This window comes from Nycticebus coucang, chromosome 4 (assembly GCF_027406575.1).
Source record: "Nycticebus coucang isolate mNycCou1 chromosome 4, mNycCou1.pri, whole genome shotgun sequence".
Classification (NCBI taxonomy): Eukaryota; Metazoa; Chordata; class Mammalia; order Primates; family Lorisidae; genus Nycticebus; species Nycticebus coucang.
This window is the reverse complement of record NC_069783.1, coordinates 46,880,456-46,898,220: the sequence shown is the minus strand read 5'-3', so window position 1 is coordinate 46,898,220 and position 17,765 is coordinate 46,880,456. Positions and strand designations below refer to the sequence as shown.

The window sequence follows — 17,765 nt, the reverse complement described above, 5'->3', positions numbered from 1 at the left end:
TGGGGCAAAACTTCCTTAGTTCCTTCACTATCATTCAATCAAGGTTCAGTTTCTTATTTACTTTCACTCTACTTATTAAGAGATTCGATACTGTAAGCAAGATCTTTGGAGAATGCTTGAATTAACTTAATGAAATCTGTCAGATAAGCTAATTATAAAATTATTCTTCTCTATTCCCTTCATGCTCTAAAAAATGGCTTAGTTCCAATTACATTTAGAAGTAGTACTAAATGTGGCAAGTACGTATTTTAATTGACTTTTTGATAATGTAGGCTGACGTTAATACAAATGAGAATAGGTAAGATTTTACCCTGTAAAACAACTTGTAAATAAGATTGAGTAACATGGATACCAGTTTAGAGAAACAACTACTTTCTTCCTAGATTATACATTTTTCGGTTGAGGGTTTATTTTGGCTTGAAGGGTAATTGTAACAGGTTATAGCAAACAGGATATATTATTTTGTCAGAAGGCATTTGATTAAGAATTTATATTTAAGATTTTCCATGAGCAGGTGGTGCCCATTGCTCAGTGGGTAGGGCGCCGGCCACATACACCCAGGCTGGTGGGTTCAAATCTGGCCCAGGCCTGCTAAACAACAATGACAACTGCAGCAACAACAAAGTAGCCCAGCGTTGTGGCAAGTGCCTGTAGTTACAGCTACTTGGGAGGCTGAGACAGGGGAATCGCTTAAGTCCTAGAGATTGAGGTTGCTGTGAGCTGTGACACCAAGGCACTTTACTGAGGGTGACAAAGTGAGAGTCTGTCTCAAAAAAAAAAGATTTTCCATGAGCAATCTCCAAATCTCGGGATGCAGTTGTGACCCTTTGAAAGTGTACATGTGATTCCCCTGATCTTGGGTTCCAAGTTCTTCCATTGGCATCTGCAGAGCTCTGCAGGACACGCCATGGCCCCTGGAACCTGAGTATACCTCTGGTCTCACCCCCTACCAGTCTTTCCTTTGCAGTCTGCTCAGGGCACAATAGCTATTCCTCTAGGCTGTTTTGTAAAAATATCCCAGGGAGGCAGCCTCTACCCCTGCCTTTCTGTTTCTTGGCCCTTCCCTGGTCCGTGAGGAGAAGGCCCCTGCTCAAGTTGCTTGTTTATCGCCTTCCCGCACCGTTCGGGTCCTGCTCTGCCCAGAGGCCGCTTGCTCCGTCTTCCTTTGTCCTCTCTACCTAACACAGCAACTGTCACCCCTGGACTTTCTCTTCCTCGCCTTTTTCTTCGTGTCATTTGTCACTTCTGATATTGTATGTCACTCTCTTATTTTGTCTTTCTCCTCTCACTAGAATGCACGCTGCAGGAGGGCAGAGATCTATCTGTTTTGTTCACTGCTGCCAGGTCTGGTTCTTGGTAGACTCTTTGCTCCTCGCTTGGAAGAATCACAAGCAAGGCCTGTGGAACAGTGTGATCGCAGACAGGAAGCAATTCCATACAAACAGGCTCCCCCCCTCCCCCCAAGAAAATTAGGAAGCTATACAAAGTTAAAATACATTCCAGACAGAGGCAGCAGTCAGGCTGCCAAGTGGACTGACTTAAGGACTCCCAGGTGGTTTCCTTTTTTTTTCTTTTTTTTCTTTTTTTTGCAGTTTTTGACGGGGGCTGGGTTTGAACCCACCACCTCCGGCATATGGGGCTGGCGCCCTACCCCTTTGAGCCACAGGCACCGCCCCCAGGTGGTTTCCTTTTATTGGTATACTCAGGAGTGGGGTTACAGTGTAGGATATTACCGGATGATTGACAGGTAACAATCTGCATTTTTCCTGCAGTCCCTTCCCCTGATTGGTCTTCTGACTTCTCCGTCCCTAGCATCTGCCATCCTGGCCTGTATCTGCCACCTGCAGATTTGGTCCCTGCCTAATACTGCCAGACTGCCAAGGCCCAACACATTAAAAAGTGCTTAATGGAGATTTGTTAAACAAATGAATAAATGATCAAGCATGTTTTGTGCCTGTATATTCCTAGAACCTACAGACAACAAAACCTGGTAAGGAAGGCACACATTTAGCAATTAGACTCAGGTTTTTAATTGTTTACTAGCAAGTGTGACCATGGGGAACTTAAGCTTCTTGAATCTGGGTTTCTTCATTTATAGCATTTACCTCATTAAATTCACAGAGGTGATGTGAGGCTTCAATAAAAGAATAAACAATATATAAATACTTGGCTTTGTACTTCCCAAGCCTGGCTAGTAGAAGACACTCAATGATTGGTTATTATAACATTTGGGGTAACACTGATCACAGATCACTAAATCAGAGTTAGGTAGTTCTTAAGTTTCAAAAAAAGTTTTTGAGTTTCTAGTAACTAGTCTCCTACATCCACCCAGCTCTTCTTAGAAACCTTTTAAATATTTTTCTCTACAATCCATCTCATATTCTATGTGGAAGCCATCAGTTTGAGTTGAAGGTTTTTATTCAACTATCAGTTCTAATAGAGCTGTTTGATTTATTTCAATTTATCATTTGTTGCTTGACAACACATTTGCATTATTTCTTTGAGTCTACAGTTCAAATGAGACAAATTATTGAAAAATAATTTGGAATGCCAATAATTTGCAGACAAATTATTGAGAAATAAATTGGAATACCAAGAAGCTTTTCTCTCTTTTGTACAATGTGTATGATTCTAAACCCTGCCCACCAACCCCCTAGCCCTGGTCCTAGGTAATCCCCAATCTGCTCTCTGTCACTATAGAGAGGATTAGATTTGTCTTTTTTCCATGCAAATGGAATCACATATATATTCTTTTAGATTGATTTCATGCACATTGTATCAGCAATTTGTTTCTCTTTATTTCTGAGTTTTCTATTGTAGGAGTTCCTAGTTTGCTTAAAATTTTTATCATGAATAGCATTGAATTTTGTTAAAAACTTTTCTGCATCTGTTGAAATGGTCATTTTTTTCTTCTTGTATGTGTTGATATGAGAATTTTTTTTTTTTTTTTTTTTGCAGTTTCTGGCCGGTGCTGGGTTTGAACCTGCCACCTCCGGCATATGGGGCTGGCGCCCTACTCCTTTGAGCCACAGGCACCACCCTGATATGAGAATTACATAATGATTTTCACTGTTGAACCAACTTGCACTCCTGGGATAAGTTCCATTGGTCATGAGGTATCCTGCCTTTTGTGTATTACTGAATTTCATTAGATTTTGCAAAGAATTTTTGTATCTACATTCATGAGGGATATTATCTGTAGGTTTTTCTTTCTTTTTTAAAACAAAGTCTCACTCTGTTGACCTGGGTAGCATGCCCTGGCATCATTATAGCTCACAGCAACCTCAAACTCTTGGGCTCAAGCAATCCTTCTACCTCAAATTCCCAAGAAGCTAGGACTATAGGCACCAGCCACAATGCTCAGCTAATTTTTGTATTTTCAGTAGAGACAAGTCTTGCTCTTGCTTAGGCTGTGCGTGAACTCCTGAGCTCAAGCAATCCACCCACATTGGCCTCCCAGAGTGCTAGGATTACAGGTGTCAGATCCTGTACTGGGGGCCTGTAGTTGTTTTAAACAATGTTTTTACTTGGTTTTGGTATTAGGTTAATGATAGCCTCATAAAGTAAGTTGCAAAATTTTTCCTTGTTCTCCTTTTTGTTTTTAAGGAGTTTAGTTATAAATAGCATTATTTCTTCCTTAAATAATTAATATAATTCCCCAGTGTAGCCATCTGGGCTTAGAGTTTTCTTTGTTTGAAGATTTCTTTTAATAGACTTTATTTTTTTAGAGCAGTTTTAGAGTTATAAATTTTTTTTTTTTTGAGACAGAGTCTCACTATGCTGCCCTCAGTAGAGTGCCGTGGCCTCACAGCTTACAGTAATCTCCAACTCCTGGGCTTAAGTGATTCTCTTGCCTCAGCCTCCCCAGTAGCTGGGACCATAGGCAACCCCCACAAGGCCTCGCTATTTTATTTTTTTGGTTGCAGTTTGGCCGGGGTTCAAACATGCCACCCTTGGTATATGGGGCATGCACCCTACTCACTGAGCCACAGGCACTGCCCCGAGTTACAAAAAATTTGAGTAAATACTTTGCAAATACTCTCTGCCCTGCAAGCTTTGCGCTGTCATGTATATTAGCCTCTTACATTTGTGTGCTACATTTGTTACAATTAATGAACTGCTATTGATACATTATTATTAACACAAGGCCATACTTTATTCAGATATTCTTATTTCTTTACCTAACACCCTTTTTCTGTTCCTAGGCCCCATCCAGGATATATCACATTTAGTCAGGCTCCCCTTGACTGTGAAAGTTTCTCAGGTTTTTAAAAGCAATTTTTTTTTTTTTTTGTAGAGACAGAGTCTCACTTTGTGGCCCTCTGTAGAAATGCCATGGCCTCACACAGCTCACAGCAACCTCCAACTCCTGGGCTTAAGCGATTCTCTTGCCTCAGCCTCCCAAGTAGCTGGGACTACAGACGCCCGCCACAACGCCCGGCTATTTTTTGGTTGCAGTTTGGCCGGGGCCGAGTTTGAACCCATCACCCTCGGTATATGGGGCTGGCACCTTACCGACTGAGCCACAGGCGCGGCCCCGAAAGTTTCTGAGGTTTTCATTTTTTGTGATGACCTTGGCAATTTTGAGAAATAGTTGTCAGGGATATTGTAGCATACCAAACTACTGGAATTTATCTGATTTTTTTTTCATGATTAGACTATGGATTTGGGGAGGAAAAAATCACAGAGGTAAAGTCTGCTGTTTTATTATATCAAGGGTACTATCCACATGATTCATGACTGCTGGTATTGACCTAGGCCACCTGACGAAGTTCGTTCGTCAGGTTTCTGCAGTGTAAGGGCACTGCCTCCTCATCCCTTCCAAAGAAGGAAGTCATTATGAATAGCCTACACTTAAGAAATAAGTTAGGGGCATCCTCCAGTCTCCAACATGGCAGCTTCCTGAGGCTTCCAGCTGGTTCTTTTGGGAGCTGTGACCGCCCAGTTCCTCCATGTCCTGTGGCTCATTTCAGTCACCATAGGACCTTGGGGGCTGTCGCCATAGCCGCCACTGGGGGGCGAGGAGTTGCTTAAGTGTGAGGACCTCAATATACAAAGATCCAAAAATAAATAATGCTGTGCAGACTATACAGCTCACGTTCAATGTTTTCCAGCACCCAACATAACCTGTGAGGATTTCAGCGGCAATGAAACACGTTTTACTGGAAGTGAAGGTGGTTTATTCAAGCCCCTATCTTGTCCACGTGTAAATGGCTACTCACACAAAGTGGCAGTTGTATTGTCTCTTTTTCTTGGATGGTTGGGAGCAGGTCGATTTTACCTTGGATAACCTTTCTCGGGGTTGTTGAAGTTTTCCACTGTAGGGTTTTTTGGAATTGGGATCCTAATTGATTTTATTCTTATTTCAAAGCAGATTTTTGGACCTTCAGATGGACATAGTTACATGATAGATTATTATAGAACCAGACTTACCAGACTGAGTATTACTAATGGAAACATTTAGAAAAACACAGTTATATCTGTAAATATTTTCAAAAAGAAACAGATTTGAGCCTCCTTGATTTTTTTTTTTTTCCTTCTTCGCGCACCTCTTCATTGGGTTTTAGATAATTTTGTCATGGCTATTTTTATTTTGTTGACTTAGTCAAAGGTACATAATTCTGAGATTTATTTAATAGGACTTTCTTTCAGACCTATAAAATAGTCTTTCTCAGGCTGCTGTCTCTGTGAGGTAGATAGCTTATTACTCTGATAGTCTTTCATGTCTTTTACAAAGGTAAGTTGCCATGTATCATTTTTGCTTCTGAAAAATAAAAGTATAACTTACACAAAAAAGTAAGAAGTTAGGCTTCCCTCCTTGGGGTGGAGTAGCTGAGTAATTTATTTGAAATTCTTCTGCATGGGAGATTCTCCACCATGTATTAATTTATTCAATCATTCACATCAGAATGGATTCATGGACATTTATTTTATACACTAAAATAAAACGCAATACTACTTCATTATTTTGGTGCTCATCTTGCTTCAGCTTTGGCCATTGGAGGCTACGTCGGGTGGTAATTGGGAGGTAGTTTTGTTTTGTTTTCTAATTAATAGATTTTTGGAGGTGTTTTAGGTTACAGAAAAATTGAGGGAAAAGTTCAGAGTTCCCAGATGTCCAGTTCCTGCCGTCACCATACCACAGTTTCTCCTATTATTATACTGTATTAGTATACTACATTTGTTACAATTGATGGGCCAATATGAACACTTACTATTAACTAAAATCCATAGTATGCACTAGGGTATCATTCTGGTTTTAATTTCTATAGGCTTTGAAAATGCATAATGACTTGTATCCGCCAGTACGGTATCACGCAGAATAGCATCACTGCTCTGAAAATCTCCTGTGCTCCACCTATTCAGCCCCCCAACCCCCTGAAGCACCTGGCTACAACTGATCTCTCTACTGTCCTCATAGTTACACTTTTCTCAGAGTGTCATATAAGTCACACACTGAATAATGATGTATTGGTCAAAGATAGGCCACATAGCCAAGGTCTGACAAGTTTGCAAACTTGCCACTGTGCACTTCCCTTGGCAAACAGCTCAGTAAGGTTTCATAACCTTGGTATATCAGTGTCCCACAGTTGTGTTTGTGTCGATGTTTGGTGGTGTCTTACTGAATGGCATTCATTATTGCTGAGTGTTTTGTGTGCTGTCTGGAGAATGTCAGAGCTTAAATCAGGGCAATGAACAAACATTCGTAAATTCCTTGTTAAACTTGGCAAGAGTGGAAGTGAAATCAGGCACATATTTGTTTATGGGGATAATGCCATGAAGAAAACAGCAGCGTACAAATGGATTGAAAGTTGTTTCTGAGGGGAGAGAAAGCATCACTAATGAAGAGAAATCAGGGTGGCCAGTAAGGAGCAGAATGGATGAAAACACTGCAAAAAATGCTCAGGTGACTGCGAGAAGCATAGCAGACCAAGTAATCAACAATAGAGAAACAGTTAAGAAAATCTTACCTGAAAATCTTGGCCAACAACTCATGGCTTTTGCATCATGACAATGCCCCAGCTCACATGGCATTGTGAGGGAGATTTTGGCTAGTAAACAAAATACCACATTGGAACACCTTCCCTACTCACCTTAATGGCCACCAGTGACTTTTTTTAATGTGAAGATAAATGAAATATTGATTGCTAGGAAGACATTTTGATTTTCAGGACATCAAGGATAAAACAACAACAGCTCTAAGGACCATTCCAGAAAAAGAGTTCCAAAATTGCTTTGACGGGTGGACTAGGTGCTGGCGTCAGTGCACGGCTTCCCAAGGGGAGGACCTTGAAGAAGACCTTAGCAGTATTCAGGAATGAGGTACGTGGCACTTTTTCTAGGATGAGTTCCCAAACTTAATTGTCAGACCTCATACATAGTCGAGTAAGATTATGATTGAGCTGAAAAATTTCATGTTAGCCATTATGTCATCATAACACAATGAATTACTCATGTGTTTTATTTATTTATTTATTTATTTTTTGGCCGGGGCCAGATTTGAACCCAGCACCTCCGGTATCTGGGGCCAGCGCCCTACTCCTTTGTGCCACAGGCGCTGCCCTACTCACGTGTTTTGGGCGATACTGGTTTAAACAAACCTGCACTGTCAATCATATGAAAATACAGCACTTATAATTATGTACAGGACACAATACTTAACAATGATAATACATGACTATGATACTGGTTAGTGTCTTTTCTTTTTTTTCTTTTTTGTAGAGACAGAGTCTCACTGTACCGCCCTCGGGTAGAGTGCCATGGCGTCACACAGCTCACAGCAACCTCTAACTCTTGGGCTTACGCGATTCTCTTGCCTCAGCCTCCTGAGCAGCTGGGACTACAGGCGCCCGCCACAACACCCAGCTATTTTTTTTTTGTTGCAGTTTGATCGGGGCCGGGTTTGAACCCGCCACCCTCAGCACATGGGGCCGGCGCCCTACTCACTGAGCCACAGGCGCCGACCCTTCTTTTTTTTTTTTTTTAAACAGAGTCTCACTGTGTTACCCCTGGTACAGTGCTGTGGCATCATAGCTCACAGCAACCTCAGACCATTGGGCTTAAGCAATTCTCTTGTCTCAGCTTCCCAAATAGCTGGGGCTACAAGCACTGCCATAACGCCGGCTATTTTTTTAGAGACAGAGTCTCACTTTGTTGCCCTTGGTAGAGTGCTCTAGTGTCACAGCTCACAGCAACCTCCAGCTCTTGCGTGATTCTCTTGCCTCAGCCTCCCAAGTAGCTGGGATTACAGGCCCCCAACACAACACCTGCCTATTTTTTTGTTGCAGTTTGGCCAGGGCCGGCTTTGAATCCGCCACCCTTGATATCTGGGGCCGGCGCCCTACTCACTGAGCCACAGGGGCCGCCCATGCCTGGCTATTTTTAGAGATGGGTTCTCACTCTTGCTCAGGGTGGTCTTGAACCTGTGAGCTCAGGGGATCCACCCACCTGGGCTTCCCAGAGTACTAGGATTACAAGTGTGAGCCACTGTGCTGGCCTGGTTAATGTATTTTCTATTCTGTACATTTACTTTAGCGTGTACTCCTACTTATTAACCAGTTAACTGTGTGATAGCCTCAGAGAGGTCCTTCAGGAGGTATTCCAGATGAAGCCGTTGTTATCACAGGAGGTGACAGCTCCATGTGTGTTATTCCCCCTAAAGACTTTCCAGTGGGACCAGATGTAGAGGTGCAAGACAGTGGTGATATTGATGATTCGAGCCCGTGCATGCCTAGGCTAATGTGTGTGTTGTATTTTACTTTTAAACAAAACATTTAAAAAGTTAAAAAAAAAAAAAGAAAGCTTACAGAAAATATGGAAAGAAAATCTTTTTGTGCAGTTGTACAATGAGTTTGTTTTTAAAGTAAGTGTTACTACAAAAGAGTCAAAAAGTTTTAAAAAAATGAAAAAGCTAAAGTAAAAAGGTTATAGTAAACTGAGGTTAATTTATCGTTGAAGACAATTTCTTTTTTCCTTTTTTTTTTTTTTTGAGACAGAGACTCAAGCTGTCACTCTGGATAGAGTGCCTTGGCATCATGGCTACAGCAACTTCCAACTTGGGCTCAAGTGATCCTCTTGCCTCAGTTTTTCTGTTTTTAGTAGAGACAGGGTCTTTGTTCAGGCTGGTCTCGAACTTGTGAGCTCAAGCAATCAACCTGCCTCGGCCTCCCAGAGTGCTAGGATCACAGGCGAGAGCCACTACACCTGGTAACAATTTCTTTTCATAAATGTATTGTAGCCTAAATGTACAGCGTTTATAAGGTCTACAGTCGTGTGCAGTAATGTCCTAGGCCTTCACATTCACTCACTCACCCAGAGCAACTTCCAGTCCTAAAAGCTCCATTCATGGCTTTGCCCTGTGTAGATGTACCATTTTCTATCTTTTTTTTTCTTAAGAGACAGAGTCTCACTTTGTTGCCCTCGTTAGAGTGCTGTAATGTCACAGCTCACAGCAATCTCCAGCTCTTGGGCTTAGGCGATTCTCTTGCCTCAGCCTCCCGAGTAGCTGGGACTACAGGCGCCCGCTGCAATGCCCAGCTATTTTTTTGTTGCAGTTCGGCAAGGGCCGGGCTCGAACCCTCCGCCCTCAGTATATGGAGCCAGCGCCCCACTCACTGAATCACAGGCACTGCCCCATTTTTTATCTTTTATACCGTATTTTTACTGTACCTTTTCTATATTTAGAAATCTGTACCATTGTGTTATAGTCCCCTATAGTCTTCAGTACAGTAGTGCACTGTATAGGTTTGTAGCCACAGAGAAGGCATGCAGTAGGCTATACCTAGGTTTGTGTTAAGTACACTCCAGGATGTTCACACAATGACAAATTCATCTAAAGGTGCATTTCTGAGAACACATGCCCCTTGCTAAGCAATGCATGACTGAAGTTGGAGTTACAGTATGTAGCCTTTGAAGAACGGCTTCTTTCCACTTAAGTTTCTTCCATGTCTTGAGAGTTCATTTCTTTTTATTTTCTTTTTGTTTTTAAATGGTGATAAAACACACATAGCATAAAACTTCCTAACCTATTTTTAAGTGTGCAGTTCAGCACATACATTCACAATGCTGTGTGACCAATCTCTCGAACTCCATGGTCACTAAATAACTCTCCATTCCCTTCGTCCCCCAGGGGCAAGCATTCTTCTACTTTCTGTTTCAATTTGACAGGTGTTGGTGGCAGCCTAAGCAAGACCCCATCTCTATAAAAAATAGAAAAAGTAGCCACACATGGTGGCCCGCACATTTAGTCTCAGCTACTTGGGAGGGTGACCCAGGTTTGCTTGAGTCTAGATAGTTTTAGGTTGCAGTGAGCTACGATGATGCCACTGCACATCTAGCCAGGGCAATTAAGTGATAATCTATCTCAAAAAAAGAATGAAAAATTTTAACATTTTTTGCTATTTTTTTATAGACAGGGTCTTGCTATGTTGCCCAGGCTGGTCTGAAACTCCTGGCCTCAAGCAATCCTTCTGCCTCAGCCTCCTGAGTTGCTAGAATTACAGGCGTCAGTCACCCAGCAATTTTCAACAAATCTATTATTACAGTCTAAGTCTTTGTACAGTTTATGATAACTTTGTCCTGAAATTCTTAAGGAAAAGTGTATTCTAGACCAATAGTTTAATAATAGCTATTTCACTACAAATATTATGTATTTCTTTGCCTTTTGCAACTAGTTAATGGTGAATGCACCAGGGAGAATACAATTCTTGAACAAGTACATGGCTTCTAAATGCTTATGATTTTTAAATGACTGCATTCCAAAGGAATGCCTTGGAAGGCAGAGGGCAGAACAGGGGTGGTAGTTAAAAATCAATATGGCTGGCCGGCCACACTGGCTCATGCCTGTAATCCCAGCACTCTGGAAGGCTGAGGCAGACAGATTGCTTGAGCTCAGGAGTTCAAGACCAGCCTGAGTAAGAGCAAGACCCCTCTCTACTAAAAATAGAAAAACTAGCTGGGTGTTGTGGTGGGTGCCTGTAATCCTAGCTACTTGAGAGGCTGAGGCAGGACCAAAAGTTTGGGGTTGCTGTGAGCTATGATGCCATAGCACTCTACCCAGAGCAATAAAGTGAGATTCTTGTCTTAAAAAATAAATAAAAATAAACAAACAATATGGCTGTCTCATTTGACTCATTTTAAATAAACAGTGTAAAAAATACTATTTAAATTGCCAGTACAGAACTTCTAGGGAGTTGGTGATTTAAGACTAAAATGTTGCTTTTATACTATTTCATTTTATAATGCTGCAGTTTTTAAACAGATGATATTATTGGTATTTTTAAAGTAATACCACTATACTTGAAATCTTACTAATTTCATTTTCATCTTCTACTCCACTTTTCCCAGATATATTTCAAAATATCTCAGATACATGCAAATGAATAGGAAAAGATGTTTGACTTGACAAATAGAATAATACTGTTTTAGCTTTTGATGAGTAAAATTACTTCTAAAAACTAGGTAGAAAGCTGGGCACAGTGGCTCATCCCTGTAATCCTAGCTCTCTGGGATGCTGAGGTGGGTTGTTGGCCTGAGCTCACAGGTTCGAGACCAGCCTGAGCAACAGTGAGACCCTCCCGCCTCTAAAAAATAGCCAGGTGTTGTGGCAAGTGCCTGTAGTCCCAGCTACTTGGGAGGGTGAGGCAAGAGAATTGTTTTGAGCTCAGGAGTTTGAGGTCGTTGTGAGCTATGACGCCACAGCATTCAACCAAGGGCAACAAACTGAGACTGTCTCAAAAAAAAAAAAAAAAAAACCCTCCAAAAATCAAACAAGAAGGGCAGCACCCATAACTCAGTGGGTAGAGTGCCGGCCTCATGCACCAGGGCTGGTGGGTTCAAACCCAGGCCCGGCTTGCTAAAAACAAAAAAATTGCCAGGCGTTGTGGCGGGCGCCTATAGTCCCAGCTACTTGGGAGGCTGAGGCAAGAGAATCACTTAAGCCCAAGAGTTTGAGGTTGCTGTGAGCTGTGGACACCATGGCACTCTACCACTCTGAGGGTGACAAAGTGAGAATGTCTCAATTAAAAAACAACAACAAAAAAAACAGGTAGAACAATAATTAATCCAGATTTTGAAGAATTCTTAAATTGATACTGTATTTTTCATCTGTCTCTATGATTCCAACCGTGTAATGCTACAATGGAAAGTGTGTTTGTGTAGAAGTTATGAGCCACCCACACTAACTTCTCCCCCCACCGCCAATCTTCTCCACAGAAGAACAGAAAAAGCACAAACATGTTACAAAACAAAGTTTATTCTGCAATACTTTATCATAATGAATTGCATCTCTTTGGTAAAAATAAACTTTATAAACATTTTAATAATCAGGGATTAGATACAAAAACTAAACATCTGTAAGTTGTTTTTAATATGAGCAAAGACTGGCAACCGAGAAGTGGTTCACTCGTGACTGGTCATGTACTGGCAGTTATAACTCAGACTCAGAACAAATTTTATGCTACATCAGAAAAGAGGATGAGCAAACACTTTAATAACAAATTTTTTGAATCAGAAAGCATTCTCACACTTTCATTTAAAAATAAATAATAGTTATAATGAATTGGCAATTATACATTTTTTATACACTATATGATGGCAACATAATACTTTAAAACTAAGCACTTGTTTAATTAAGAAATGTACAACAATTTTAAAAATAAGTTTTGATAATGGCACTGGCAGTTAGATACAAAGAATGTGCTTTAAGAAAAAATGGCAGGTGTAACATTAAAATACCCTAATTTGTCTTTCAATAAATATTTTGACTACATCATTAACATAATGAAATAAACTTTAAGTCAAAGCTTAGACACATTTCAAACTAACAAACTATAAAATATATGTAATTCAGAAAGCCTCAAAATTTCTTAAATAAATGCTGTGGTCTTCACAAAAAGGTGTTAAGTTACTGTAGTATTTAAGACATTAGTCCATACAGCTTTGTGAAGTATTCACATCTGTTGATTTAATTGCCGGGAAAGGCTTCCTGGTCTACCACTATATATATTATATATGTATGTATACATATATATATATATATATATATATATATATATATATATATATATTCCCTCCTTAACACTTGCTCTAGCTTTGCATTTATGCTGAAGTAGATTTAACTAATATGAACTCTTTACAATAATGCCTCAGAAAATAGCAAAAGAAAAAAATATATACTAAACTTTACTATATACAAATGAACCTAATTTAAGAGAAGTCATGCTGGCTATCAAGACAAGAAAGGCTCAAAGGTGGAAAAAGGGAGGTGATCCACCGACAATTAGCTTTTCCATGAATTACAAGTAATCTGTTCTCTTTCTCTGAATTTGAAAAGTAAAATACAATACTAACTAATTTAGTAATATATTGCACAAATTTCAAAAATACATATTCAAGAAACACTGATTTTATTTGAGGTGTGAAAGATGAAGATCAATTATGCTATGCTGAATCCAAACTTTTACTAAGATCTATTATAAACAGGAATCTGTTGCAACAAAATTTGTATTATTTTGACATAAGGCAATTAGCTGAAATCACAGTTTTAAGTAATGTGGGAAAATATGTAACCTCTCTGGGGTTTCCAAGTTATTTTTATTATAGTAAAATCTAGTGTTGAGAATGCAATTTCCAGTCCATAGGACCTGGAGTGACTTTCCTTACTGGTGGTTATCAGCCATGTTTCTATTTCAACATACCTGAGGAATGAAATCATAATTTCTCTGGAAATAACAATAATAGGGGGACCCTAATGAAAAAGATTCTTCCCCTTGAAAATAACTGCCTTGGTACGGTAGCAATTGGAAACTTACACAGATGCACTACATTCTGTATAATAAGTATAAATGTTGTGTAACTTCTCCTTGCTAGCTTTCAGTGCACAAGTGTTTGTTATCCTTCCATTGATGAGTGTAACTTAAGCATATAAATTTGAGAGAAGAGTACATGAAGGAGAGAAAAAAAAATCAAAGGGTTCGAAGAATTACTAGGTATGTCAAGACAAAAATAACTTTGAAGATCCCTTGTTAGAGCTAGAAATAAATCCGTTCCTTTTCATCATTGGTCATTTTCCTTTACTTCTAAAGAGTAATTATCTAATGGACAGGAACTATGTTGAACATCTGTGGTACAGAATTTCAGTAGAATGATATAAACTGGAACCAGATCACTCAAACATTGTTACCAAGATCTATCCAGAAAGCTATGGTAGTAACTTAAAAATATTATTATTAAAATGATTTGTGTAATCTCTATTATTTATACTGTGGTAAAAGCATTTTTTTCTGGTGCTTTATTCATTCTGCATATTTAAGGGCCACTTTTTCATTATCAGATTTTAACATTACTATATTTCAACAGCACCAATTCTATCAATGTGGCTATCCAGGTTAAATTTAAATTGACATGGAAACAGGACAGAGAACATTAATACTGTTATCCCTGGCTTACAGTCTTGTCAACTGAAAAAGATGTTTTTGTTATCATTCTCATTTGACAGTTTTGCCCAAATAAAATTTAGAGGTAAAATATAAATATCTGTCTCTTTAAAAAATCCAAGAAAATGCTTTTATAGTCACAGAACAGTTGAAAGCAGCAGATCAACATCATGAGCTTGACCGTGCATACCAGGCATATGTGAGTCTATCTGTGCACACGTACATATTTATCAGAAAAATGAAAACAAGGTCATTGTCTTATGACATAGGATACACATATAACATAAGATTTAACTTTGGGAAAGTTGCTTCCACCATTGTAAAAAATATATAATGAGCAAGCTTAGCTTATTAGTTATCCCTTTTCTTTCTGAATAATCTAGTCAAACTATACAAATGATATTGTGTAAAATTATCTCATATAAGCGGATTTACTCAAATATTTAAAACACCTAGTCAATGCACTTTTGGAACAGTAATATAAAAATCTTTTAGCATGAATTAATGGCACATGAGTATTACACTGTTTCGTTAAAAAGGTTGTATTGTATAAGACCTAATTTTATCCAGATTTTGAAATCCCTGAAGGTATTTTGTCTCTATGGGTACATTAAGTTTTTAAAAATTTAATTTGGTATTCAAATGAATTTAATTGATTCAAAGCTTGGAAAGAAGTTTGTTCCTAGATGACCTACCTTTATTTATAACAGAGGTAATCAGTATTCAAAATGTTGGGTGGCGCCTGTGGCTCAAGGAGTAGGGCGCCTGTCCCATATGCCGGAGGTGGTGGGTTCAAACCCAGCCACGGCCAAAAACCACAAAAAAAAAAAAAAAGTTTTATTACACTCCATTCCTATTACAAGATTCTCAGAATGCAGTACACATTTGGCAAGCAAATGAAAGATTCTCTTATTGCAAAAGTGTGTCAAAATGGGTGTTATTCCATAACACGCTCTATGGCTATATCCTTTCATTGGACAACTTCTACTCAACAAAGGCAGCTAGTGGCTAAAACTTAATGTCTACAAAGCAGTTTCGGAAAGAACAAAGGCCCTACTAAATGCTATGCGATATTTATGAAGTAAAAACATTTCAAAGATACCGTTGTAATAGGAATTGGGAGTGTTCTTACATGAAATCACATCACAAAGTTGCCTTTTCTAAATCTTAGAACTCTTTGTTGTCTTCTCTACCTGTGTAGTCAAAAGGAATTTTCTAGACATCCAGAATCTCTTCCAATTTATATCTGACTTTGCTCATGCTACAACAAAAAAAATTAAAAAAAAAAAAAAATTAGAACAAAATAAAAAAAACAATCTTATCTCACTGGATTGTGTATCAGGAGAGGAGTATATGAAAAAGACATCAGCAAAATTTATAGCAGGATCAATAACTATAGTTAATTACAAATTGGAAAAGAACATTTTTAAAAAGTTATAGAATTTCCAAATCTTACATTTTGACATATAAACAGACGAAAACAGTTTTCCTACAAGTTTAAGACAGAGGCTAGGGTTTTTCTTATACAAAAATTTCCAAATCTTAGAGACACTTATCACAAAAATTATGCTTTTAGGACTTCATATCATGTGTTTACGATCAGGCATGATCCTAACAGCAATTGTAGAATAAAAATTTTAAGAAACAAAAAGCAAAAATATTTTCAAAGAAACAAGTATTAATTTAATACCCATGCCCCATCCTAAAATTAAGTAAGTCCATTATGGCTTTGATATCCCTTGTAAAGGATTAAGAAAAAGTATTGCCACACTTTAAAATAATTTTACACTAATAGTATTTCTCTTTTCTTCGTTGCTTTTGATTTTGTGTCTTTGCAGTACTTATTAGGGAACCTAGACATGTACGGATTCCAGCAAGGTGCAGCAGAGATCCAGCTGCCTCTTTGAGCTCCTCATCAATTTCTTGACATGACTGCTTACGCATCTTTTTGCCTGACTGCCCTTTTTCAGAGGTATTTGCACAAGCCTGTGATGCATAGCCACTGTCTCCAAGAGGATCATCTTCATAATCAACGTCTGTGTCTTCTTCACTGTGAAATCCTTCACTGCCATCACTTCCCACATGGCCAGTCTTTGGGATAAATTCATAGACCTCATCCACAGAAGACAGAGAAGACACACTAGACCTGGATGCACAGCGCTGTGCTGCCATGCTACTTGCACTATAATTGTGATCTTCTTTTGGATCAATGCTGGTGGGTAAAGAATCACTCTCTTGTAATTGTACAACACTGGGATGATTAAATGCATTGCCATAACTCCTCTTTTTTTGCAATGCTGTTTTAAGAGGAAGAGGCTTCTCACCTGTGGAAAATAAAATTTCCATTAATAGGTCAAATCCATTTGATTGCAAAAACAGACCATTTAAAACTACTCTTATTACTCCTAAGCAGTAAGTGCTTTAGATTAGTAATGTTTTGGAGGTTTTTACTTTTTTACCCAGATGATATCATTCTGCAGACATCAGTCTGAAAAGTTAAAAAAACATTTAATAGTAGGCCTTGACTTTTCCATGCAACAAATAACTATTTTGAAATGCTTATTCAGAATACCTCAATATGAATATACCACTGTTAGCTAAGCATTTCCTTGTTGGTATTTAGGTACTTTCTAATTTTTCCTTAGTACAAATAATGCTGCAACAATCCTTCTAGATATCTTTTCTCAAATGCGTGCAAATAATTTTCTAAGAGAGACATGAAAAAACAGCATTGTTCAGTAAAGGGAGCACTTTAAGTTATATCTGGTGTCCCCAAACTGCCCTCCAAAATGGTTGCACCAATTTACATCCAACACTGTATGACAAAACCTATTCCCATATTTATCATATCATCTTAATTTTTGATAATTTTGTGAACAAAAAAATTTATCAATATTGTTTCCCCATTTTCTAGAGAAGCTGAGCATCTTTTATACATATTTTTTCAATTTTTTTTTCTTTTTGAGACATTCTCACTCTGTTGCCCAGGCCAGAGTGCCACTGCATCAGCCTAATTCACAGTAACCTCAAACTCTTCAGCTCAAACGATCCTCCTGCCTCAGCTTCCAAGAGTGCTAGGATTACAGGTTTGAGCCACCATGCCCGGCCAAGAAGTTCTTTCATTGCTCATATATATTTCTTCTTCTGAGATGTGCCTGTTTGTATATATACGTTGCTGATTCTTCTGTTGAATTACTTTCTTGTTTCTTACTTGTAGGATCCTTTTATATACAGACTCAGTATTAGTCTGTGGTTATATATGGTAAAAAAAAAATGTATGTAATATGCTCTCCCAGTATTTTACATTACCTTTCTTATAGACATCTTTTA

General features: G+C 38.8%; 1 protein-coding gene and 1 pseudogene across 8 annotated transcripts in view; one reads left to right on the top strand and one right to left on the bottom strand.

Moving 5' to 3' along the window:
- Window positions 1–1,736: 1,736 nt before the first annotated feature.
- On the top strand, window positions 1,737–5,477 carry LOC128584298 (TM2 domain-containing protein 1-like; annotated as a pseudogene).
- Window positions 5,478–12,236: 6,759 nt separating this feature from the next.
- Window positions 12,237–17,765, bottom strand: part of FOXN2 (forkhead box N2) — a 96,070-nt gene continuing 90,541 nt past the window's right edge. For all 8 annotated transcript variants that reach the window (XM_053588543.1, XM_053588541.1, XM_053588546.1 and 5 more), the window contains one exon: window positions 12,237–16,759. In XM_053588543.1, coding sequence (XP_053444518.1) covers window positions 16,224–16,759 — 536 coding nt within the window. In that variant the 3' untranslated portion in view covers window positions 12,237–16,223. The remainder of the gene's footprint in view (window positions 16,760–17,765) is intronic.